The 27,452-nt window shown below is 39.5% G+C and overlaps 1 protein-coding gene across 1 annotated transcript in view; it reads left to right on the top strand.

Annotated features, from left to right (window-relative positions):
- FAT3 (FAT atypical cadherin 3) overlaps positions 1-27,452 on the top strand; it is a 355,517-nt gene that overhangs the window by 208,540 nt on the left and 119,525 nt on the right. Inside the window, exon 5 of the mRNA XM_075140169.1 lies at positions 10,207-10,268. Coding sequence (XP_074996270.1) covers positions 10,207-10,268 — 62 coding nt within the window. The remainder of the gene's footprint in view (positions 1-10,206; positions 10,269-27,452) is intronic.

Genomic DNA, 27,452 nt, shown 5'->3' with positions numbered 1-27,452 from the left:
AGCAATTAGTTTTTTAGGCAGCACTGCATTTTTTAAGGGAAGAAAACAAAAGAAGGTACGAATGCTATTTCTATTCTTATGTATTAATTTAAGCCTAAATAAAGGCTTTGAACTTGAAAATCTTCTTATCCCACAAACTGTGAACTTCCGTGTGAAGTGTTTTAGGAGAGCTAAGCCCCTGCGTGACAGTCCCTCGAGGGCATTTGCTCAGTAGTTTCAGAGCATCGCAGCCCTAAGAGGCGACTCAGGCTACAGTGGCACTGCGGAGGAATTGCCCATCAGTTGTTCTGGAGGAGCCAGAGCAATTTGGGCACTCGGAGTATTATCAGTCTTTTCATTTAAAAATTGCAGCTGTGGATTGCAGACTCTGTGTGTTTGATGGTGGCTCCACTGCCCTGTCCCTGAGGGATTGTTTTTGAGGGGAGGCTTTTTGGGGTTGCAGTAAGAGCACTAGCTTCGTCCCACCTGAGTTCAGGCACTTCGCTGAGATGCCTGAGCTTATTTATGGTCCAAAGCGACCACAATCAGGTGGTGACTGTGGTTTGACACAGGCAGGTTTTCAAACTGTGTCCTGCTGTCCAGAGCTGTTCAGGGTTTGGCTTCTTCCTGGCCAAACCCAGTTCACTGCCATCACTCTCTTAGCAAGCAAGAATGACGATGATAATCTCCACTCCAGAAATGTGGAAGAACTGGCACCTTAAATTGAACTCCTGTAGCAAGTAACTGTTGAGGAGTATTATCAAATCTGGGATTTGAACCATACAATTGGGAGATAACAAATAAAATGTCAGTGGTAAAGAGTAGGAAGAGAGGGTGAAGAAATAAGCCTTGCAGTTGCAGAACTATTTGTCTGACCTCTGTCATCTGCAAGGCTTTCAAACATATTTTGAAAGGCAGTATAATTAAAAACATGGAAATAAATAGAAAACGGGGTTAAAGTGCTCATGGTTTTACCAGAAGTAAATCATATCAGCCTATCTTGATGTCACCGATAAGATAAATGATGTTCTAAGAAATGTTTTGTGTGTCATCTACATGGACTTCACTAACGCAGTTGATATGGTTGCACCGCAGAATTTATGAGGTACGAGGACGTGGAGATTAATAGTCAAATTCATACGTGCATATGGGTCTGGCTAAAGAGGAAATAAAAATGATGAGTCTTGAAAGAGGAATTTACATGCTGAAGGGCACACATTAACAGATTATTTCAAGTACTGGCTAGACAAATTATCTTGTCTGGTGGTTTCTTCAGTGATGCTGGCTTCAAAAGTGGGAGTTTGCTCTGATCCAGAGTTAGCAGGCATCATCTAAACAGGAGGAGTTGGGGGAAAAAAGAAGAAATAAAGGATCCCTGAGGGTTCAAAGAGTAGACATTCATTAGCGGAGTAAACAAAATGGTGCGTTTTGGGGACTAATAACAAGATTGCCGCTCTTTGCTAGACGTGCATCCACAGGATGCAGTAGTTGGGCTGTGTGGACGTTGTCTGGAGCGCAGTGTTCGCCCTCCATCCATCAGGCTCGGGAGGGATGGGGCCGGAACCGCAGTGCGAGGTGAGAGGACGCCAAAGGAGCTTGGCTTGTTTAGTTGACCAAAATGAAGGTGCAAATTGCTCATAAACGCAGTCTGTCTAGAAACCAGGGGCTTTCAACCATGCGGCATGTTCCCAAACAGCCTTCCAGGAGGAATACGGGGAACAGTAAACCTGGCCGCTTTTAAAATGGAGGTAAATATTTAGGAGAGTGGTGAATTTGCCTGCAGTTGCTGAGGACTGCTCTGGCTGAGTTTTGAAGGGATGAAAGGGAGTCCCTCCGAGTCCCCTGTTCCACCAGGCTGAACAGACTGGCACACCATATTGTCATTTTAAACACATTCTAAGAACAAAAAAAGCCATATTCTGCCTTTAAAGGAAAGCATAATCCAAATTCTTCATTGAAGTAAATGTTTGCTGTGCATTTTGTGCAGAGTTTTGATATTTTCAGCAATAAGCTGAGGGAACTCTAACGAGAGACAGAAGGGACAACCAAAGAGGAATAAAAAGGTTTTGCTTTAGCTGCTTTTTTTTTTTCCCCAGACATAACTGCACATTAGAAAACGTAACTGTTTTTTAAAAGCAATCATTTTTTATACCTAGCTTGTTTCAAAGAGGTCGTTTCACTCTCATTGTCACCTCAGGAAAAACAATAAGGCAGCAGCCCTCCCCGTAATTGCACTGGCTCGCCTGGTGGGTTCTTTTTCTTGTTCAGTGAAGTATCATTCATTTAGATCAGAATACGGTCTTTCTAAATTAGAGGTTTACATGTGTAATTATATAAAATGATATGTTTGTTTACATCTCCAAGTAAAATGTACATCGTTTTCTATCATTTATCTTTGAAATTCAATTTCATTTTGTCGATCCCTAATTTATTGCAGGAGATGAATGTGCTGTTAGAGTGTTTACAATGCCTCTCACTGCCGGTGGGTAATAAAACTACCCTGGTTATTGCTATTCATTTTGACATTTCAGTGGTTAGGAATACGCGATAGTTTTACTTTCCTGAATGTATGGTGGAAAATCCTAATGCTATTTATTGTGGCTGCCCTTTTTTTTTTTTCCATCTAAAGTCCTAAATTTACTTTCAAAGAGTAGCGGGACAGTTGACAAGTGATGGCTGTATTTCTGAACAGCTGTGTACTCTTCTCTGTGTTCAGTATATGTACGGAAAGGCTGTGTTCATACCTTTGTGTGTGCTGTTAATAAATAGTTGAGATTTCTAGTAGACTCATAAGTAAACCCATACATTCCCATACGAATTTCTGCAAATTCAGCTTAGGGGCTCTGGTGAACGAGCAGTGGGTATAACCAGTCGCTGAATTTATGGAACATTTTTGGAAGCAGTGTTTGTTTTACTTATTCCTTTTGTCTGTTTAACTTGTTGGGTTAAAAGGCCCATATTTTCAGCAAACAATCCCAAGGCATTTTTCTCCCCAAGCAGAGCTTTCAAGGGTAACTCTACAGAACGTTTCCTTTGATATCTTCATGTGGTTTTCTTTTTGTATCCTTCTTCCTTACAGTATTTGAGAAAGACAGATTGGGAACCGCATCTGCTTTGGACTGTGTCAAGATAGCATCAGTGTTGCAGGATGTTCAGAGCGTCTCGTGGGGCACAGTAACTCTGCGGAGAAAGCTCTCTAATTTTATATTCTTGTTTCCATTTCAAAATTGTTTTCTTTGAAGATGAGGATCAGTATCTTAATGAGGAGAAAGTTTCCCCGAGCAACCAGGGACTAGAAAGCTTTGAGATGAGACCTCGGCTAATCCATCCAGACCATCTCTCTATGGGTGTGATGTATAAGCCCTGACATATATGGTCCTGTGCTGCCTGGCTGTCCCGGTTGAAGACCCTAACACTGCGAGTGGAGAGGGTGTAAAGCATGTACTGCTATGACTTGCAGCCAGGCAGTATATTCTGAGGTTTCAATCAAACCCTCGTAATAACCTGAAGTCCCTAGCCATACATCTAACCCATCCCACACTTGTATTTTTTTAGTGAAATGGTTTTCATGAATATACATAGCAGGAAAAAAAAAGATGATTTAATAATGGGCAGTAAAACATGCAGTAAATTGTATCCTGTTAGTCTTTTGCCGGGGAAGGGGAAGACGTTGCATTCCTACACCTCCTATCTCTATGAAGACACTCAGCCTTTGGCTTAAAACAAGGAACGTATTGGGCTTCTTTTACTTTAGCCTGCTTGTTACCTGTCATATACTCTTTTCATATTTCATCTAAACAAAGTTTGGAAATGAGAAATTAATAAGAGAGTTCTTTAAAATTTCATTTTTTAAAAATTTATTCTTTATATCATAAAATTTGCAACACTTCCAGAGACAGCAGTAAAATATGCTGTCTCTCCATACCAGATTCTGTAATCTTTTAAGCAGTACTTCAGGAAACACCTCAGGTAAGTTTATCCATCCACAGGTTGACGGAAAATAATTTAATTTTGTAAGGAGAAGGCTAGTGAACTCTCCTTGGCTTCATAGCTGTATTAGGGAAATTCAATCTGTGTTAGAAAATAGCCTGTGGCAAACTGATTTTTGGTCCCTAGGTGCCATAGAATTGAAAAATATGTGAATTTCTTCTAAGCCAAAGGTCAGTTTAGTTCACTATCACACCTACAGCCGTGGGCTGATCGGGATGCATAGAGAATAAGCATCAGAAGAAGCAAACCTACAGCAATGTTTCCCTCTGTGCACTATTGTTCAAGCTATCCAGAAATTTCCTCTGCCATAGCCTTTGCATTTAACAGCCTCTGGTGAATTTTTCTTCTGTGGCTCTCAAAGTCCATGAATTAACCTGTTTCTAATACAAATATTTCAGATAATGCATGTATATTGAAAGAACGAACATTGGTAAACCTCAGAGCTAAATATACCTCTGTAAATATGTATACTTTAGGATAACTTTTAACATTCACCTCATTGAGTATATGTAAAATGTCACACACATACATATACATACTCAAATATTTGACTATATACAGTATATATGTACGTATTTGTATAGCATGGTCTATCAGCTTAAGCACACACAGGCACGCAGAGGTTTTATTTGTATGAGGACCCTTCTGTGAAACAAGAGAGCTAACTGAAGGCAGAGCGTCGATTATTCAGTTGGAAAATCCTAATTGACAATTGGCCGCTCTAATGAAAGCACTGAAGGCAGAGTTAGCAGGCAGGTTCACATTTGTCCAGGTGCCATCACCCTTTCTGGCTGCAGAAACAGAGGTAGTGAATGCCTTTTCCAGAACAGAAAGTGTTAAGAAAACAAAGAAACACTTACCTTTTCCAGTGTATAAATTAAGGCTTATGTGCATAGTCTACTCTGGCCGACTAGTTGATAATTTATGGAATTTATAAAATAGTGTTGTCAAATAAATACATAATTCTCAGATGACAATTTGGGCTAGTGCAGTTTTGGTGTTATTTCCCCCATCTTCGGTTGTCACCTTCACTTTGATCAGCATCGAATTCGCCGAAGATTTGAAAAGTCGCTATTTGCTTTTACTCTGTCTGCATTTCTCAAGATTCTCACTTTGCTTGCATATTATCCCACATCTCTTGTCAAGTTAATAATAAAAATAACCATAAACATAAGTATCTCTGTTGGCTTTAGGCCATCCTATAAAATATATTTATATTTCCAGTAGTGTACAAAACAAACTTTGATAAAGATTGGCAAAAATGTCAGAATTTAAATTAAATTTTGGAACTCTGGTTGGATTACATGGCAGTATCACAACCTCCTGAGGAAGGAATAATTTGGATGTGCAAATGGAAATATAGTCACTGAACTTTTTGAAATGAAAGCTATTGGCTTCAAATTACATTTGAATATAAATTTGTTTGCCTTGCTTTGTTTATGTTAAATAAGTTAATAATCTTCTGTGCTTTTTCATGTATTCTTGACTAAAAATAAAAATCATTTGAGAAAGATTTTTAACTAGCATAAATTTACAGAGCTGCTTTGATTGCAGTGGAATTGCGCTAGATTGAGCCTATTACCTGCATATCATCAGAGCGCGATGTGTACTTTCGGGTATTCCTCAGATATAGACATTAGCATAGCCACATGTTTAAGCATCCAAGCAGAACTACTATTCAAAAAATACAATATATCACAAAAGACTCCATTTGAGACAGAACATTATACCACTTTTGAATAACAAAGCATACCTCAGCTGACACAATAGAACCAACAAGCTGCTGCTGTCTCTTTCATGTTTGCTGGCTTTATTGTTAATAAAGATGCAGTTTTCTACAAAAAATTATTATAAAGCATTAGTCGTACTGTTGAATTCATAACTATTCCTGATTTTATGTCATCTTCAGTCATCTATACACACACACACAGAGACACACACACACGCATGCATCCACACACACACCTGGTACTAATTCTAAGACATCAGACCTATGATCAAGTTACCCTTTGCTAATAAGTTACGTTTCCTCATTTGCGCTCTAGTAACTGCATGCTTCATTCATTGCAAATGAGGAGTAACTCATATAGGTTTTGATCTCTTTCACTGAACTTTTTTCTTTTTTTCACTTTGCATCTGCGATGTGCTAAAAACATTATCCCAAGCATCAGTGCTAATTGTTGCTCAAATGTCTTGATCACACGTCTGAGCCCTAATAACCGGTGATTTCTTTCCAAGACGATGCATTGGCTGAAGATTGTATAGGCTGATGTATTGGTTAAAGTGTCAGGATTTCTTAGTCTTGGTCCTGTTCTTTCTTCTGTGTCACTATGGCTGCACCTAAGCTGTAAGGCAAGTCTGCCATGTTGCCCCAAATCTCTGGTTCTCCCATCCAGATTATAAGGTGATGGGGTGAAGGACACTCCTATTTCTTCTCTGTCCACGTGCTGAGTTGCCTTTTGGAGGGAAATGGTGCAGGAGAGGATGATGATCCTACCCAGTGTACAGTGAGGCGTTGGAAGGACGTTCCCCAGTTGGTGTTGGCTGGGACTTGTCACGGTGTCCTGCAGTACAATGGGACGTGTTGTGCGGGGTGAGCTTATTCACCTTCCAGCATTTCCAAACTCTGTAACAGGAGGATAACAGTAATTGTTCATTTATTAGGGTGGGAAAAGTACTCCAATAGCAAAAGTAACGGGTATTGTAGAAAAGCAAGTTATATAAGAACATACGGTTATCTCCAAGCTGAAATATTGGGCCAAGCAATGTTTTGGAGTTTCACAAAACAGTTCATTTAAATGGCCTGAGGAACAGATACGCCAGCATGCACAAAGATGTTTTAGCTCAGAAAGTCAAAGAAAAGTATGAAATGCTGGGAACAGAATCACATAACCTTGTTTGTGAGCTGATGGTTTATTGTAGATAACTTTTCTATCAGATCCAGTTTTCCTCTTCACTTTCATGGCTGTTCTTAAAGAATCGTCACAGTTATAAATATCTCCTGCCTTTAGGAGGACCATGATGTTTCCCTGGAAATTTGAGAGAAGCCATTTGAGAGGTGTGCTTTGACTTTTGAAGCTTGTTAGTGGTTTTGACTATTTTGTGAGAAATGCGTGCTATATTTCCCAGCTGGCTTTGGACAGTTGTCCAGATGGCTGTGTCTAGAAGAGCTACGGCACATATTGAAGATGGGAAAAAAGAAAGGGTCATTTTTTATCATTGTCCCCTTGTGATATTATATCGTAACCAGCAGTGCAGCCTAACATAATTTCTTTGGGTTTATTTTTCTCTGTGAGTTATGTTCTTGAGATAATACCTTTACACCGTAACAGAGTGTGACGATTTAATAGAGTTAGAGAAAAACTAAAACTGGGATATATTCTCTTGTGCAAAGCCAAGTTTCTCTCAGTTGCCCCTGTATCTCGAAAATAAAGTTCTACATCCTGCTAAATATTACTATTATTAGGTATCTATGGCATGGAGTATGGAATACAGGAGGGAGGGACACAGCAAGATTTTCATAAAACCCATGAAATTAATTTCTTTGAGACTGGAGTGGTAAAGCTGTGGGTAGTCTTAGACATAACTGGAATATATTTCTTTTTTTCAGTTTTGATGATTGGTCTTATTTCTTAATTCAAGAATTCCTTGAAATACAGTTTTATAATCTGAAAGGACCAGGTTGACATCCTACTATTATGTGACCATAATTAAATAAATATTAACATCAAGTAGCTGAGATACGATTTTATGTATAGTCATATTTTAAACAGTGGTGTTGTGTAGTGTGACCTATCTGTGACTTTAGGAATGTATGTGCCAGGAGACTGCAATGGGGCCACCATGAGTGTCAGATGGGAGGGTTCCTCAGGGAGGAGGAATGGAAACTAGAGGCTCCACGACTGCACACGCAAATGACCACTTATCTCTATAGAGTGTTGTAACAACCTAAGGAAACTGCCCAGAACTGGCAGCTGAATGTAGAGCTGTCTTTAAAGCAAAAACAACTAGTTGTGCTAGCACCATACTTCAGGATCAGGTCTGCAGAACTGATGGTGATAGTCTGGTTACCTGCCCTTTAGGACCGGCTGTTAAGTCTGGGTGCTAAATCTGTTAAGATCTGCTACGTTTAAAATATAGGCAGTTCTGTCGTAGAGACTTGTCATATGTTCATACTCCTTTTAGAAGGAAGTTCAGGTCTGAAGGCATTCTGACCATTATTGAAGTCCAAAAGGCTCTACATTGAAAAAAAGGAAAACAAAAAAAACCCTTTAGTGATAACAGTAGTTTTGTGAGGAGGAGCAGTAGTAGTAGTAGTTGTTTTAGTTTTACCGATGAAAGGCAAGTATATTTATTTTGACAGTTAGTGATATTCGGTTTCAGATGTTAGCTCTTGGTCTTCAAAAGAAATGTGAATGCGTCTGAAGAAGATGATGAGGACAGAGACCTTCTATAATTTACAGCTAGACATTTCTTGTTTAAGAAGAAAGTAGGTGGAGTTCATAGTGGCACATTAGGAAGGAAGAAAGTGGAAGGTGATATAAAAATGATGATATTCCTTACCATGGTTAGGTTGTGCTTGATAAATATCCGAGTTGACCATGCATGTGATGGACAGGGATATTTCAAATTTGAAATTTTTACTTTATCAATTTATTGGGACTGAACTTCTTTCATAATTAGGAACTTTTTTCCTGTATCTTTGCATTCTCTCTAGACATGGGGGGATCTTGTGTGAATGACACCAATTTGTCATCCGTGCTGTCATGCCTGTTTAAACTCATGCAGTGAGTAGATTTCTCGCATATGGTGTAACTGTTTTGAATACTTAAAATTGCTCGATGCAGGCAATACGAGTTGTTTTGGTTTTTCAGCCTTTTGCCAGCACCAGGTTCTTCCATGTAATTATAATGATCCACTCTGGTTTCTGTGACCTCCCCTTGAGTGTCACTTCTGTGGTCTAATAGATCTTGTAACGAGTCTGAAATATTGGAAGCAGAATGGACTTTCCTTTGTTCATTTCATCCCATTACTTCAAGTAATATTACCCCACTCCTCACCAAAATAGATAAAGTGATTCCTCCAAGGAGAAGGCAACGGTGTATGAGGAGCTGTAGCTGTAGAAGCCTTCTGGGACTGTTACGTAGATGTAAGATGTTGCTGATGGTTTTTTTGAAGAATTTAGCGTCATCATGGATTTGTGTTTAGATGTTTGGCTGGTCTGATTGAACAAGTAATAGGTAATCCAGAGACTATTTATTTTTTTGTCTTCCTTGGTAATTTTAGAGACGAGGAATTCCTGAGAACGACTTTGTCCACTGGCATTGTCTCCAAAAACAGCTTTATCTCTAGGAAAAGTTGGTCCCTTTACGCTCGTCAGAATCCATCGCAAAACAAGCACACGATGCATTTTCCTATCCAAAGAAATGTTTTGTATGAGGGAAACTCAAATCTGCTCTTTAAATCTCTGGTGAGAACAAAATAAAAAACTAAGCTATGTTCATAGAAGATATGCATCGCTTTTCCTGAGGGAACTTTGGAAGTGTTTCATTTTATTTCCTTGGTATAAATCTCACAAGAGGTTAATCATTTGTGAAAGTACGTTGCTTTAAAAAAAAAGATAACTTGATCATCCTTATGTAAAAGGATACCTTATTTTAAAGACTCGGTTTGAGCATGGAACAAATTGATGAAATTGTAGTACAAAACCTTTAATGCATTAGAATGATTACATTTGGAAATCATTATGTATACAAGAAGTTATTACAGAAATAACCTTCTTTGTCAAGTATTCTTGGCATGGAAGTAATCAGCATCCTATCCCATTAATTGTTTGAGAACTCTGAAATCTTTAATGAGGTTTTTTACGGAAGGATTTCAGTCAAATGCAAATGATTCATTGAAGCACTTAATCATAAGACAAATAGTGATTCTTTCGTAAGTTTTTTTTATTCACTGTAATAAATGCAGCATGTTAACTGTAGATACACAGCTAACTGTTTTTCAGTTACTTTTCTAACAGCATTTTTCTTTAAAGATTCATTGTTAGTCAGAAAGTCATAATGGCTGCACTGAGAAAGAAAATGCTTGACAGATGTCAAGAAATCTGTGTCCGATATAGCTTCAAATAGCTTTTTTCCCTTTGAGTGTTTGAAAAATCAATTTATTTTTTCTGGTCGATAGAGACATATATTTTTCAATGGGTATTGACAATCAAATATCATCCTTTTTTCACAGGTCTGATTACAACAACGTCAAGAAAATTGGATCGGGAACAGCAAGCAGAGCATTTTTTGGAGGTAAGATTAAGTGGAAAATATATGTTAAAAGGTTAACTGATTTTTGTCGTTTAAAATCACTTCTTCCTGTTCCAGGAGAGTGGTATTCTCCCTTCTCTCGATGTATGACAGACGCACACAAAGCTGGGAATTGCCTGATTATACAGAAGAAATAATACATTTTGCAATTCACAAGCACAGTAAAAAATTGAACAAATACGTATAACACTTGTTTTCTACCTCTAATCTGCTTCAGTTAAATCTTTTATTGTAGTCCTTAAATTTTATTTCTGACAGAAGTTTAGAATATCCAGAGCAAATTTTTTTTTTTTTTAAATTGGTGGAATCATCCCAACCCTGCCAAGATTTTCAGTGCCTCAGTTTAAACATGTTTAAAGTTTTGCATCTCAGATCTAACATACAAACTAGTCTTTTGGATGAAAGCAAACTTTGACCTTGCTCACATTCACAGCATCATCAGAATCAATGAATAATTTCTTAGCTTTCACTTATTGGGACTATCATTTTCAAGTTAAAAATTGCCCTCTAAAAAGAGTGTCTAAACCATTCCCTTGGCCCTTAGAGGAATGTTTCTCTTTGTAAGTAGCTCACATATGTTGGATATGGAGTGATATACTTGTAAACTACTGGTTTTACCACATGTGTTTTGTTTCACATTGCTTTACACCATGCTGTGGTTTTTTTTCCTTTGGGTAGAAGATCCTTGACTCTGTTCTCTTGTGTATTTGTGATATAAGGAATTCTTGATTTGCGTTGGTACAAGTAAAAAAGAACCATATTGTCCCACATAATCAATCATTCCTACTATGTATTTTAGGAAATTCTCTTCAAATCCATACAAGTTAAAAAACATCTGGACAAAATAGTTCCCAATGCAATCACTATCTGGCAGCAAAATGTAGTAAAATATACTTTTGCATATTTTTGTTTGTTAGAAATCTGTCGTGGTTTAACCCTGGCTGGTGACTAAGCACCACACAGCCGCTCGCTCACTTCCCCCCCAGTGGGATGGGGGAGAGAATCAGAAGAGTAAAAGTGAGAAAACTTGTGGGTTAAGACAAGAGCAGTTTAATAATTGAAATATAATAATAATAATAATAATAATAATAACAACAACAACAACAACAACAACAACAACAACAGAATGTACAAAGCAAGTGATGCACGATGCGGTTGCTCACCACCCGCCAACTGATGCCCAGTCAGTCCCCGAGCAGTGGCCTCCCGGCCAGCTTCCCCTTAGCTTCATATACTGAGCATGATGTCATATGGTACGGAATATCCTGTTGGCCAGTTTGGGTCAGCTGTCCTGGCTATGCCCTCTCCCGGCTTCTTGTGCATCTCCAGCCTTCTCAGTTGGCAGAGCATGGGAAGCTGAAAAGTCCTTGACTAATGTAACCACTACTTAGCAACAACTAAAACATCAACTATTCTCATACTAAATCCAAAACACAGCACTATACCAGCTACTAGGAAGAAAATTAATTCTATCCCAGCTGAAACCAGGACAAAATCCCAATTTATTTTAGTTAGTGCAGAACAGGGGAGAGAAGGGTTAATTTATTACTGCACAAGTTTGGAGGGGGGGTTCTTGATAATTCGCTGTAGATTCTTACACATTCCAGGCCATAAATAAATGGAGAGAAATAAAAAGATTTTCCCCTTTTTAGGATTTATTAAGTTGGAAATTTAGTAAAGTAATCATGTGTTCCAATAACTGCAAGCTTTCCAGTTTATACTGTCAGAGAAGATCACAAACTGAATTAAATTGGCATTGATTTTGAAATATATCTATTGATGAGAATCTTAGGTCTCTTTTACATTTATGTGTTTGCCTCAGAGACCTCAGTGAAACATGCCAAATTCACATTTGCCAGAGGATTCCCATACAGATGGGGAAGTGTTATGATTAATAGCGAAAATAAAAAATAATTATTTATAGGAATTAGGCTTTAGTCATCAATACAAGTTAATATATTCCTTCCCCGGAATTTTCTCTCATTTGAAAAAAATAACCATCTGCAAGATTTTGAGGACTGAAGATGCACTAGAGGGAAATTGGTCTCATAGGGTGCTCCAAGGCTTGAGAATGGGGAGTGAAGTGGACGGCAGGCTACGGAGAAGAGAAGCACCTGAGCGGGGTGTCCTGGAGAAGTGGGGAGAGGACCACACTGTTGTAAAACCTACCTGGGAACGGTGTGCGGGAAAGGGAATTGGACTCTGGCAGGGACACAGCCCCGCTGGCCAAATCGACCCTTTGAGCTGCTGATGAAACATTGGCCATCGCCACCTCTTGGGAGGCGCGTTCCTGGGGATCAGAGGAAATAAGCTGCTGGGGATCCGGAGCCAGGCTCGCCAAGCTGTACTCCTTCTTGTGGCACACTCAGAAAACGTTTTCTAAAATGCCTGGCTGTCTCCGTGTGTAATTAATCCCCTGGGGAGGCCTTAATTGCCAAGACAACCATGGTCTCCCAGTATTACAGTATTTCCCTCCGGCTTCATTTCATACCCTCCTTCCAGTAGTCTGTCTGGTATAAAAGAGAGCAAACTTGTCTCCCTTTGAAAAGCTCTGATTAGTGGTTGACCTGGCAACCCTTGCTCTCCTTTCCCCAGGGCGTGGGTGAGGCACTGACAGACCTTTCCTAGATACAATTTTTAATTATTGTTAATAAGCCTGTCTTTTCCCTACCTGAATTTGACAGGGACGCTATACCCATACCGGCCAGTACTTACTGAGCAAATTCCATTACTAAGAGTATTTCCACCTCTTTCACAAAAGTTGCCAAGAAAACAAGGTGAAATAAGATGGCAGATGTCAGTCGTTGTAATGTGTGTAGTGCCAGCGCTCGTCTCCAGACCGCTGCCTCTGATGACTTAGGGTGGCTCTTCTGGAGTCGTCTGTCCCTGTCCGTATCGGAGGAAACATGAATTACCAGCGAGGACTGGATGTGCCTTTTTAAGGCTGCCATGCTTCGGAAAGGTGAATCTAAGTGACTCCCCTTGTAAGCACACAAGAAGTTGCAGAGTAAATACTGAGCCCAGGTCAGCCGAGCATCTCTTCCTTCCTCCTTTAATCATCTTCTTTGGATGTATGGACCTGTGTCTGCGTGACTTTTTTAACGGTACCCAAGGCTGCTGTCACAGGACTTGCACTTACCAAAGAGTATGTGCAAAAGCGAGTGCAGAAATGTGTCTAGACCCTGAGTTAAAAGATGCATGAGGAACTCGGAAATAGACTCCCCTTTATAATAATAGAGATTTTTTGTTTGGTTTGGTGATGTTGTTTGGGGAGGGTTTTTTTGTTTTGTTTTGGGCTTTTTGGGACAAGAAGAAAAAAGTATTTCTTCTCCCAGATTTTTCATTGATTGTGGCATTGTCAATGCTATTTTTTTTCAGCTCCCAAGTTGAGGGCTTGATTTTTTTGAGACATTTGTAATGTCTTGCAAGGCTGCAAGTTTTATTCAGTGCTTGTTATCAGGTAGAATTTTTCTGCTTAGGTTTAAATTGGATGTCACTGGATTTTATACAGGATGGTCTCTTGCTGTAGTGGATTCTTACTAATGGAATGGTTCTGCCTGAAATGGGAGGAAAATGACCACTTGATTACGTTACTTTCTCACATGAAGCAAGGCAAAAGCGTTTGTTTTATTTCAGACTTTCTTAGAGATTCTGTAGTTGGCATGAAGTATTTAAATACCCATCTGAAACAAGAAAGGTAATTCTGAGAGTTACCTGCTTGCTTTGCAAGTAATTGAAAAAAGCGATGTATTTCCAAGTGAGGTGCAATTGCAGGTTTCAGGTGAATCTGTCTTTATTCTCCTTCAGTAATTGGACGCATCCTCTTCTTCTTCCCTTCTTTTACTTCTTTCTTCTTCTGGGTATATGTTGTCTTCTAATAATTTCTATGTTAACACTTAACTCTATCTGCTCTTGTATTATGCTAGTTTACAGAAAAGAAGCAGCTAGAAGTGGAGAATATTAGTGGAGTTTGAGCTACGGAAAAACACGTAAAAGAGTCTGGCTGGTTTTTCTGCTCACTTTTTTTGTAGATGCCTCCTAACCCTGGTCTGACAGCTTTACAAACTCCAGTGATTTTGCTACGTGATTTTATACAAACAGCTGCTGGAGTGATGGAGGTCCAATTAATAAGCATAAAAATTAAACCCTTTCTTGCAGGATCTGCATCCTTGTGTTGTGTCAGGTGATTTTGAGATGTCCAGAATATGAATAATTCCCAGTCTGCTTTCCAGTATACATGTGCAGCTCAATGGGAGAGGATTGTTGAATCCAGGTTACAATTCATTGACTTGCACGTTCAGCCCGGAAAGTGGACCTGAGTGCATGCCTTCTCACCCCGAGCAGTTTCTGAACGCACCGCTGCAGATGCCGGGTTACTTATGCCTCCAACACGGAAAGCCTCTGCAAAACGCACCCACTGCTGGGGAGTTCAGTTCGCTGGGAATTGCTGGGGCAAGACCTGTTTTTAGCAAAAGAATGAGCCAGAAGAGTTACAGGCTTCAGTGTGCAATTCTAGCAACAGTCTCTGAAACTTTATGTTTAGAGGGATAAATTATCTGTAGCAAGAGGTGACCTCTTCATCCTCTTGATAACGGTATATAATAAGTTAGTGCTTTTAAAGTGCTGAGGCTATTTAGTGTCTCCTTGATGAGTGCGTGTGGTGCAGGCTCTTAAGTCATTTAGCCAGTTTTGAAAATTGTATCCATAGTATCTCTCTGTTCCTCCAAACTGTGTTTGAATTTACCACAGTGGATTCATTCAGAAATTATCTTTTAACATTTATTATGGTGGAAAACTTGTCTATTCAAAGGCTCTCTAAAGAATAAAAATAGTTGCTAATAAGCATGGTCAGAACTTTACATCTCTTCAAGAGTGACAAAGCAACTGAAGACAATAGGTTTAAAAATACTGTTACAACAGCCTTAGCCTTTCAAGGTCCGAGTCATGTACCATAATTAATGAGGAGGAGAACTGGGAGCAGAGTGTTGGCTTAGTGCAGCTAATTTTTAGCCAACTTAGTGCTATCAGAATAGTAACAATGCCTCTCAAGTGCCTTGCTGTTGTTGCAAATCAGTATATACAAGCCTCATCAATCTTCCTGCTGTGATGCTTGAGCGTAGCTCTGAGAAGGATGTCAGTAACAGTGCAAGGGGTTGTAATGAAGATAAATTGGTAAATCGGATGTGAGTGTCAAAATACATGGGCTGAATGAAGCATATTGGTTTCTATTTACTGTAAGTACACTAACAGGGTACAATAAACTGCGTTACATGGTATGTATTTATATGCAGTAATTAGAGGGAAGCATAATAATCTGCTGTAATTGTAACCTTCTAGAAAGAATTCAAATTTCCCCTCGTTTAATGAGAAGTTGTAATTGTGAGGGGAATTTTGATGGAAGGGCTATCATTTTATTCCACTTGGAATTTGGTCTGGAATATCACGGGGGAAGCTTTATGGCTACAGTTTGCAGGGGAGAAGGGGTTTAAAATCTTGAAAAGTAGTATTTTAAGATAGCAGTGCCTCTCAGTTCTTCCCACAAACACCACGCTGGTGGTTCAGTGTTGGACTGGCGCTGCGTTCTCTGCCATCCTCCTCTTTTTCTCCAGCGTCTCCCACGCAAGAACTTAACAGATTTAACCTTGTTTTGCTTTTGTGCCTATTCAGTTAGGCTGTGGCCTTTGCTGGTGGTGATGCCTGAAGTCAGTGGTCCTTTGTGAGAAACTGCAGCGTTTTCCGAAGAATATAGGCAGCCGTGTGGCAATATGCTCATGTATATTTTTACAGGAGAAGTACAAAAGCTGAAGTTCATTGGGTTTCTGTAGCTGAATGGTACTCTACAGAACACTGATTGCTTAAATCCTGGATTATGAATCTGTGTAAGCGTTTGTTTCATGGATCTTCAGCATTGCCCACGTTTGGCAGGGAAAGCTGCATTTTTTCATGGTGACATGCTGGTGATGGGGTAAAAATGAGGCACTGTGTCTGATTGAACATTTTGTCTAGGTTTAAATGGCTCCAAAGGCACATGCCTTTCCCTTTTTAACATTGAAGCTTATCAGATGATGCAAGGGAAATTAAAAAAAATAGGTAAACAGCCTCTTATTTCCAGCTTGAGCTTAAAAATTATTACTGGCTGTGCTTGCCGGAAATAAGATAACTATTTTTTATTATTTCAAGGACACCTGAAAGGATTTTTAGTGGAACAGTAAGTATGTAGAGGCAACTTTCTAAAAAGACAATGAAACCTGTTTCATGATGTCAGCTTTGAATGGCGATACGTTGAACTTGAACGTCGACTTCAAAATTGGGGGAAAAAAGCAAAGGAAAAAAGGAAAGACAGGGAAAAAAGAATAGAAAGGGAAGAAAATAAACAGTTCTAAAAAAAATCAAAAGCATGTTCATCTCATACTACCTCTCCATGGGTTTATCAGCAGAGGGTGAAGCCACCTGTGGGACAAGATGGTGTGGTGTGGATCTAGCAGAGACCCCAGTTCCTGGGGTAGAAGGCATATGCTGAGCTCGCTCATCCTGTGATTTCCATCCTGCACCCTGTGTTCTTCGGGAGTTGTTATTCTGCACCAGCTTTCTAGAGATGCATGGGCTGCACTTGCCCCCTTCCCCTTCCCCTCACAATTTTTTTTTTTTTCCATCAAGTTGCTATTTTCAGAAGTAGCCAACAACTTTCCAAAGGCAGGAGATGACCGGAGGTTAAAACTCTCTTTCAGGGACAGATTTGCATATGACATTGCACACTGCTGCTCATGTGTATTCAGGCAGAAAGTCTTACACAGCAAAATATGGGAAAAGTCCTGGTGTGATGCATCTGTCTGCAGTGATAAGTGGTCTCCTCGATTAGACTATTGTCTCTAATTAATGTGATCCAATAAGATGAAGAATTATCAAGTGCATCACAGAAAACACTACTAGTTCAGTTGTTAACTGAGTGGCCTCTGTGCAAGATATATGAACAGGAATTTTAAACTGCAAAATAATTAAGGCATGGCATTTTTAGGGATTATTCTCTTTTCTTTGATTATTGCAAATTACAATAGCTCCCAGATGTCCCTTTATTTTAGATAGGGACTTGAGAAGTAACACAGACAACAAAGCCTAAGCATTGGGAAAACTGAGTTTAATAACATTTTTCTTCATGCATGTGGAATTTTAATTTTGTTTTCTTATTAAATAAGAAAAAACTCTTAGTAAAATGATAATAAGGCAAAATAAGTTTGAATTTTTTTTAAAAAAAGGAGTTGTGCATTTAAATTCCTTAATATTCCCTGTTAAATTCAGGTAGCCAATAGGAAATGTACACACAACTCTGATGACATGATATATACCAAAGGCAAGGGGCAAGAATGGGTCCACATATATCAAATAGTACCAGTGACCCTCAGCTCATTTCAGTTATTCAATGAAATACCAATAGCCTTGAGAGACTGGACGTGCAAAGAACGTCTGTGACATTTCCACAAAATTTGTAGACTTTAAGTCAACCCTGAGGATGCTTTGTTTGCTTTTTGCCTTGTGCTTATGGTTGATTTCAATCTTTATTTTTTTAGATACTATTCTTCTAATTCTCTTAACTCTCTCAAGATTAGATTGTTTCTCTTTAAAATGTTTTGCACATGCTAACACCAGGATGATGTCAAGGATAAACACACTACTGACAGCTCAATTAGTGCATCGTTTATATCCAAGTATCTGATTCTGGCCTCTTTCGGAGAGTGCTTAAGCCATCCAGCTAATCTGATACTGTATGGAAGTTCTTACATGCCAGGATTTTAGTCCAGCATTAAAAATCTCACACTTGTTTGGTTAATACATTCTATTGATTCAGAATACCTATAGTAATGAAGAAAAGCAGTCCTTTTTTCTATGTTTAATTAACTTCCTAAATCAAAAATCTTCGTAACTCAATATGCAAGACTTTGGGTTTTTGTTATGAATGCTTGACAATTATAGAAATGAGTCAGATAGTTTATAGACCTTTTATAGATGTATTGTAAGCTTATATTTATTTATTTGGGTATTAAAATAAAAAAGCACAACTCATTTATTATTTAGTCACTCCTTAGCTCATGGAAAAGATTTGATTTTCCCAGTTCATTGATATATATGATGACAGATTCACCACCTACAGTGGAATACTGCCCCAAGTATATGTTCCACAAAATCATGTTTCACCGGACAGTAAGTCTGCTAGAAATGGGCAAGGAACAGTGGATATTACGATCCAGGCTTAAAAACGTATCAGCCATTTAGATGAAAAGTTGACCCAGTATAAAGATACAGATGATTTTGCAAGTACTAATTCAGATTCATATTTTGAAAAGCACGACAAGATCGGAGTTGTCCAGGGCTAGGGCTTTGGTTCACACACTGCTGTCTACCACGGTTGTTGTGTCTCATTAGAAAAATCACATTTCTGATTGCTTAGAGCTTTGCCTCAGTTAAGGAATGATTTGCATATATCTGGAGTTTGCAGAGGGGAGGGAGCTTGTTTTACAGATTTCATTAATCACCGACCTGAACTGTTAGGTCATGAAATGAAGAAATGAAAATTCACAAAGCACAGCACTGTTGGCTTTTTCATGCTGGGCATCAAATGCTTCTTTTAGGATTTTCCTTGTGGACCCACAGCAATCTAGCAGCAGGTCTTGGCTTTAAGCACCCCACATGCAAGCACGGAAGGAGATACTCAGCGTATAGGCTTCGAGTGCTGTCTTATCAGGCATTTTCCACCTCTTTTAAAGGCATAACAGAGAAGGTGGAATTGTGCCAGGAAGCAAATCCAGCCTATGGGCTGCCACCCTGCAAGGTCCTGAGCATCTCCTGAGAGCCTAGAGGTGTATCAGCATTTCCTTGACCCTCTGGACCTAATTAAAATCTCACTGGACTTCATTCATGTGAAGTCAAGTAGTGCAAGAAAGTGACCTTTTGGTTAATTAGCATTATGTTAAGACATACGTGATGTCACTGTGGAGAGGGGAAAGTCTTATTTATTATCCTGAGGGCTAGTTGAGTTCCTTTGCTTTCCATGAATGGTGTGCTTAGTCTGGCTTCAGTAGGATTGATTTTCTTGAAGTTATCCCTGATAATACCCAGGACAAAAGAATTAGACATCAGCGCCCATGGCTGCGTTTCCCCAGATATATCTGGAAATGGGTGAGTGAACACATTAGAGAAAAGCAATTTAAAATATACCCAACACCTGTTTCTTCTGCTCTGTTTGCAGAACTACGAGATGGCACAGCATTAGATCAATGCAAATGGGATGGAAAAGTACTATTAAAACACCAAACATTATTGTGTGGTTTGAAAATTAGGTCTGCACCCATGTGTTAAATGCTGTTGAAACAGAGAGGGATATATTAATGATCTTCCTTCTCATTTTATAAATCATTCCTCATGCTAAGCTTGTGTAGGCAAATTCTGTGGTTAATCTATACCAAGTTCTTCTTTTCTGTCAGGCTTTAGGAGTTTGGTCTAATGCTGCCTTCTCGCTGGGGGATTAGCTCACAAATTAGCTCAGGGTTAACAGGTTTTTTCTTCATTGTATGTTTCTTAAAATCTGTAGCTCTCTTTTTTATGGGCTGGAGCCCACCTACCAGGCCCAAATTGGTCGGATATACCCTTTCAGGGTGTCTCTTTTGCCAGGCTCCGTGCTTGGTGAGACAAAGAGTCATTGTGAAGGGCACGCTGCTTTGCTAAATCTTCACATTTGTTTTATGAATATACCAATGTTTTAATCTTCTGCAGAAGCAGCAGGAAATCTTTCATATGATTTGAATCTATTTTAGATGTACAGAGTCTTTGTGTTATCTGAAGCATGTCTGCTTTAGTGCTATATCATGTTTTCTGTAGCATTTGCAGTGCCCATCAGCTGCCAGACTGTTAATTTATGTCTGTGTTTGAGCAGACGCACATGCACGCACGCACACATTTTGCGGAGGTCTCCGTTTCCTGCCTTCGTGGCTGAGATCGAGCTGAGCGTTGCATGTAAGGCAGGGGAGCATCTTCTTCCTCAGTTAGGAATACATTGCATCTGTACTAAAATCCTTTCTGGGCACAGGAAATCCTAGTAAGCCTTTTAATTAATCCATCACTTAGAAACGTGCCCTTAAACAAGTTTTTCATCCATTTGTCCTTTCTCCCAGGGTGATCTGTACTCAGCTGTTCAGAGTTCATGCTTGTTATCTCTAAAAAAAGTTAATTCTGGGATATCTTCACAGTGACTTCACTTGCTGCCACCATTTATACGCACCAAATCCAACCACCCTGCAATACGTCATGTAGGGAATCTCCAATTCCTTTGACCTGAGTGGACTTTGGGTTGGTTTGAGACGTGCTCTTTGATCACAGGCTGTTGCAATGTCCATGGCTTTGATCACAGGCTGTTGCAGTGTCCACGGAGTCTGACTGGAGACAGTTCCCAGGACACACACAGCTTAAGCAGTCCCTTCCCCAGATCATCTTTACTCCTGAGCCCTTTGGTTTACAGGCAGCCTCTCTACAAGGAAAAAACTAGAACAACTATTTCCTTTTGCAAGTTCTATTAGATTTTACTGTCTTCCCTACAGTTCTATTTTCTCCATCATGGTGAAGATCATCCTTATTCTTGAGGTCTACTCCCTTGAGTCATACTGTCAGTCTAGAGTCACATCATCTGGGTTTTGTCAGTGTTTCTTCCTCTGACTCTTTTTTTTTTTTGTCTTCACCTTGCTAATATATAGCAAGGATAATAATGCTCTTATTATCCAGGGTCTCATAATTTCCAGTATTGGTGATGTACTGAAAACTCTTCATTGTCCAAAGCTGCCCCCACCAGTCCGTGCACTTGGTGAGAACTTCCTCATACACCTTGAACACATAACATTTCCTTTGCGTCTCATCACATGCCTTACAGATTTCTCACCATAGCCTGTAATATCTTTCAATATTATGTATTTTCCTTCTTTATCTGTTCTTTCATATTCCCAGATTGCCACCCTGTCCCTCCATCACATAATCCTTCAACATTCAGCTTGAGCAAAAAAGGCGTACTGGAGAGGGTAGGAAAATGTCATGCAAAAACATGAATTATTTTTTTTTTTTTTTTTAATAATTTGTTATGGTAAAAGTGCATCATTGTCTGAAATGTGCTGAAATAAGATTGGAGTATTCAGCATAATTTGTAACATGACACAAATTAAAGTATTTACTAGACACCTAGAGATAAGACGACCTCTAATCGAGTTGAGAATCAGTTTAATAAGCATATTTGACACCTTTTTTCTCCCTAAATATATTATCATGGAACATAAGAATTCTAATGCTTTTCTTATCTGACTTCAGCTTGATAATAATCAGAGACCAAACAATTCTTTGGCTTTTTATGAAGATATGATTTAAACAGAAGAGTACAAAGGCCCTGAAGCATCAAGTGCTATGAAATCTGCCCTCAAAAGCAGTAATTTTCTTTTCGCAGCCTAACAAATTTCAGTTGTCAGGAAACAGATTAATCTCCTCATTCTGAAATACAATATTGCTGTTTGCTAATCTCTCATGATACAGAGATGTTGAAAATGTTATCATAGCAGTTCTAGAGTACGTTTTATGTTTTGGCAAAAAATAATACTTTCTTTGGCAAGGAATATTCTAAATCTTCAAAAGCAAGGATTAACATGAATAATTGAGAGCAAAAATGTCAGAATCAAAATAATGAATTATTTTTTCTCACATTCCCTGGGAAAGTAAAAATTACAAATATTACTAATAGCAGTCTGCCAGTTTATGGCTTCAACTTTTCTGAGGACCAGCATGTTATCTTTAATCCAGATACCAACAAATAGCTTAATACTTTCTGTCATAGCCTCAAATATATTTGTTTTTCCCTGTGAATCTTGTTTCCTTCCATTATCCTTCCAGATAATTTTTAAGGTGTTGTATAAATAAAAAATGTGTTCTTAACCCTCAAGGCCAAACAGATATTTTAAAGACTTAATTGAAAAAACTATGAAGAATTTAAACATGTCGTTTTATATTGCCACACTTTTTTAAAAAAACAACACATGACCACAGTTTAAAAAACACCTAAAAATTTTCTAGAAAGTCATAAATTTTAGACTACACATTTTAGCTAAGCAGAGATGATGCTTTATTATCTGATACATCAAAATATGCCAAAATGGCATGGCCTCTGTTGACTGAGAGAGATGCAGAAGACGGTGATACAAGTGCATTAGCTTGGTCTCAAAAGACGACAGTCTGCTATATAATGTATAGCAGAAGGAATAAAAATATTAACTGACACGTGAGGTTCGCTTGCATATAGTCCTTATCCTCCTCACCAAAACGCTGTTGTTCAGCTGGACCTGCACAAACTCTCTCTGTGTAGCTTTGGCCATATGTTTGTGGGATTAAATTGAATACTAAAGCCCAGGTTTTGTCTTTTTTCATTGGCATTTACCAAATATATGTACAGTTAATTTTTGTTGCAAACCATGAGATACCGCCTGAGTGCAGTCTTAACTGTAGCACCTCAGCCAGGGAATGGTATTTGAAAAAGTAAAATGATGTTTGCTTTAAATATCTTCTCTTCAGGCATTTCATTCTCATCCGACTCTCAGCGTGAAAGTGTCAATTGAAAGCAGTGGCTTTTTTAATAAAAAAAAGTCTGAAACGTACAGATTTTTTGTTCTGCAGCACTGGGAGGGTGCCTAGTGATGGATCACACCGGTGATGGGACGCCCAACTTCCAGCGAGCTGCTGAGCTCCCGAAAGAAACCCTTGCTGCTGCAGCACGGTGCTCAGCGTGAGGCAGTCATTTATCCTGCCTCTTGACAGAGCAAATTACCCTACTCGGAGCTGTGGGCTGTGTTTTCAGTACCTCGTATAGTTCTTGCAGGGCTAATTTGGTGTCCCTTCCCTCTCCTCCACGCTGTAGCATGGACTGAGAGCTACCTCAGGACTTCCTAACTTGAGAACCCCCCCCTGGTTTCTCTGGGTGTGCAATACGCTCCACTAGCCCTTGGATGCCTAAACGGTAGTAGCTGAATAAATTACACATTCATGCTCTATTTTCTAAAGGTTATTGAGCACACATTCACCAGACTTACATAGCAAAACAGGAATTGCATCTTAAACTTCACTTGATTGACAAACTGCCTTTGCCTCACTGAGCCCGTAAATAAGATTTAGATATTTTGTCAGATCAGTAATCCACGTCCATGGATTAGACCCGTTCTTAATAGCCCCATTTCTAAAACTGGATGAGCTTTTGGAGAACAAACATATTTATATTTTGTATACAATTTCTCAAAGGCAGCAGTGGCAGCATCTATAGATGGTGTCGGCCAGGGCTCCACATCGTGAGCGAGCATCTGCGGTCCTGACCCCAGCATCTAAGCATGGGGATTAGCGCATGGGGCTGACATATCTGATCTCCCGGTGCCAAGGGATCACGCCTCCTGTGCTGATCCTGACAGGATGCACTTGTGCTGCTCAAGAGCTCCCATAAATCAGGAGCTTTCTCACGGCTGTTTCCAACAAGGTAGCCGGCCCCTTTAACACCTCCTGAGACAATCTCAAAAGCAAAGCAGCTTCTAAAACTTCCCTTTTTCAATATCTTCTGCTACAAACCAGCAAAGCAACTGATTAGAGGGACTCCTTCTGCTTCCCCCCTTTCTCTCCTTTCACCTAGTGAGGGCTAATTGGAGACCCATAAAATGAATCCAGGAGAATTCTTCTTCTCCCATATATCAGTCTTGCACTACCAAATTGGGCATATTGTCTCATGCAGTGTTTTATTGTCCCCCAGATCACATTATCGGCGGGACAATCTCACAAAGGTTAATAGCATTACTAGGTTGTCTCTTGGTCTGACATTCTTGCTCATCACTCTAAATCCAGTCGTTTTACCAGTGGCGTTAGACATCTCTATTGAAGTTAATTGGATGCTGCTTGCTGCTGACTTCAGACCCAACTCTATAAATTGTAACTACTTGTAGCTGACTGTCCCTGCTCTTAACTTTCATTTCACAACTGGGAAAAGTATGTGGGTTGATATACCTGGCTTTTCAACCACACTCTTTGACGTTTGCAATCCAATTATCGGTCACCTTGGGCATTCGTTCAGTCCAACTGTCCTCCCGTTGGTATGCCATGTGTCAACACCTACTCCGTATACTGCCCTAATGGGAAAACAAACAGTAAATTATGAGCCTATATAAATCCATTAAAGAGTTACTGTGACTCCATAAACCATGGAAGTGAAACTGAAGTGCTTTATGCAGTTGCTGGTATCCCAAGTTGGAATTGCTGCTCTGTATTTTTAGAAGGTCCCAGCTTACTGAAGTCAGGCAAGATAAGTATCTGTTGAGAGCCTTGGTGTCCATACAGCAAGAACATGAACCTTAAGGGCTGTGCACAGTAAGGTTTTGATGCTGCGTTCTTGAATAAATGGTTGTCATCAGTAGAAAGCAGTAAATTTATATTAATCATTTAAATATTTCCTTTCCCCAGATGGAAAGTGTGTTTCCTAGGCTCTACTTACATTTCACTGACCCTTTGCACAGCAGTGAATGCCATCCTGTGGCTGCAAAAACCAAATGCATGTTAAAGACTAATTCTGCAGAAGAATCAAAGTGCTAAGAATATTTTAAAAGTTGCGATCTTTTAAAATTCCTCCTGCACTGCAGGAATAGAATGTCATCTTCTTATTATTCAGACACATAAAGATCCCTTTCCAGGACTCCAGGCACTGTGTAATTAATTAATTATAATAGTATTAAGTCATTAATTAATATTAATAACCTGAACATTTTTAATGCGTTCTGAATGTTACTCAGGGAAATTAACTTTTCGGGCCAGGATTTTTTTTTTTTTGCAACACATTTGGAACGTTAAAACTTTGGGACAGCGTTTTCTGTTGTATCGTTACCCCTGAATGACCTTGTTCCTATACGCACACCTACTTATTTATGTCAGCAGTATGGTCTTGACACATTCTGAAAATTATTCATATACATTGCTGTTCGCAGGATCACTGGCTATATGTGTAACAGGTTGAACCAACAGGAAAAAAAATCATGTTAAAGAAAAGAATTACATATGAAATTGCTGTTTCTTTAAAGTAAACAAAAAACCCCACATTTGCCTGGGTCTTCAAGTAAGATTCTTCCCAGTCATTATAATGCATACAGTGGTGGTGGTGCTGCAGTGGTACACATCTTCTCTACCCTTTGGTCGAAGGCTTACAGCTTTCAGGTACTTGTTATGCATCTGGAGCCCAGGGCTGGGCAAAAGCTGAATGAAAAATAAAAACAAGCTGAAATGAGATTGTTGAGCTCTCCGTGCAACCCTGTTCTCACCAAAGTCAATGGGAAAATTCCCATTGATTTCCAAGTCAGAGGATTTCACAGCTGGCCGGGTCCTTCTCCACCAAGAAGACACCTGTAATTCTTTGGCTGCTCAGACAACATGAGCTCAGTTCAGGAGGGAAGCTCTTGGCTTTAGACTTTCCCTGTGCGTCTCTAGCCGTGCAGCATGTGCGTACCCCGCCATCGATGGTGTGGTTGAGGGTGCTGAGGCTGTTCAGGTGTTTGCGGAGGTTTGTAGAGGTTCAACAGAGCTGAAAAGAGAACTAAACTAAACTAACCCTGAGAAACAGGCTTACAGTGAACTACTCCCTAAACGTACACTTAGCTGTGTCAGTCTTGTCTAGTGAAAAAATGCAAGGTTTTACTATGTCAGCTGAAACACAGAGTCCTAAGGTACCCATCAGGGAAGCGGCTAATGGCTCTCATCCTTTATCAGCAGAACAGCTATCTGAATTTCAGTTTCACATCTTTTGTACTGAACATAATACCTAAGCCTGTTTTCCAGGCTGAGTTTTCAAAGCTGGAAGCTGAGTTTGGAAAAAATAAAAAGGTAGTCCAAGAATATGAGTTTGGCTTCAAAATCAGAATCTGCTTTTTTTCCCTACATGTAGTCCCATGCTGATTCTTAACCAGCTTGTAAAATTGACCCCATGTCAATGTAAACTGGATAGTAGATATTTATAGGACACTTAGCATCAAAGACAAGTGGAGATTGAGATAATAAGGCTTGTCTGTGTTGCCTATTAGATGAAACTGTGATTAAATACGGCCCAATTAATGCTTATTATCTGTCTAAAATTAATTTGTCACAGATAGTTGTGAAGTAGGCATCAAGAAGTCAAGTAGAAATTTTATTACCAAAATCAAAGCAATTATTGATTTGATTTAATTTAACCTGGTCTGACAAAAACAGGATGATATTGTCATTACAAAAAACTGCCTTGGGAAAAGCCCCAACAGCCAACCTCCTTATTCATGCTTCTTTCCTTTACCTTATTTTACTTCTTTTTCATACTGATTTTCTGAGCATTTTGATACTGCTTTGTATGATAGGATATATTTGTATGATTAGGATATAGTCTTCATCGGACTACAAAAATTACTTTAGTCAAACATGCATGAGTAATTGCTCTCATATTGTCCTCTAAGTTGATTAAAATTTTACTTTGCATCTCATTGCTAACCAAAGAAACCTCTATAAATAACTTGAATATCACAAAAAAATCGTCTTCATTTTTTCCTTTTAGATTAATAAAAATGGTCACAGCAATCTTGCAGAGTGACAGTTCACTAGAGCCAGATAAATTTCTGAGTCCTAAAATGTCAAGTGCTCAAGTGCATCTATACCAGCTCAAGTGCATCTATATACAGCTCAAGTGCATCTATACCAATGCACACAGCATAGGAGGCAAACAGGAGGAGCTGGAAGCCATTGTGCAGCGGGGTAGCTATGACTTAGTCGCCATCACGGAAACATGGTGGGATGAGTCGCACGATTGGAGTGCTGCAATGGACGGCTATAAGCTTTTCAGAAGGAACAGGCGAGGAAGGAGAGGCGGTGCGGTAGCCCTGTATGTTAGGGAATGCTTCGACTGTCTAGAGCTCGATGGTAGTGATGACGAGGTCGAGTGCTTGTGGGTAAGGATGAGGGGGAAGGCCAACAAGGCAGATATCCTGCTGGGGATCTGTTATAGACCACCTGGCCAGGACGAGGAGGCAGACGAAATATTCTACCAGAGGCTGGCAGAAGTCTCCCAGTCGCTAGCCCTTGTTCTTGTGGGGGACTTCAACTTTCCGGATG

This window comes from Calonectris borealis, chromosome 1 (assembly GCF_964195595.1).
Source record: "Calonectris borealis chromosome 1, bCalBor7.hap1.2, whole genome shotgun sequence".
NCBI classification, from domain to species: Eukaryota; Metazoa; Chordata; class Aves; order Procellariiformes; family Procellariidae; genus Calonectris; species Calonectris borealis.
The sequence above is the reverse complement of the archived record's forward strand: the minus strand, read 5'-3'. Positions and strand labels throughout refer to the sequence as shown.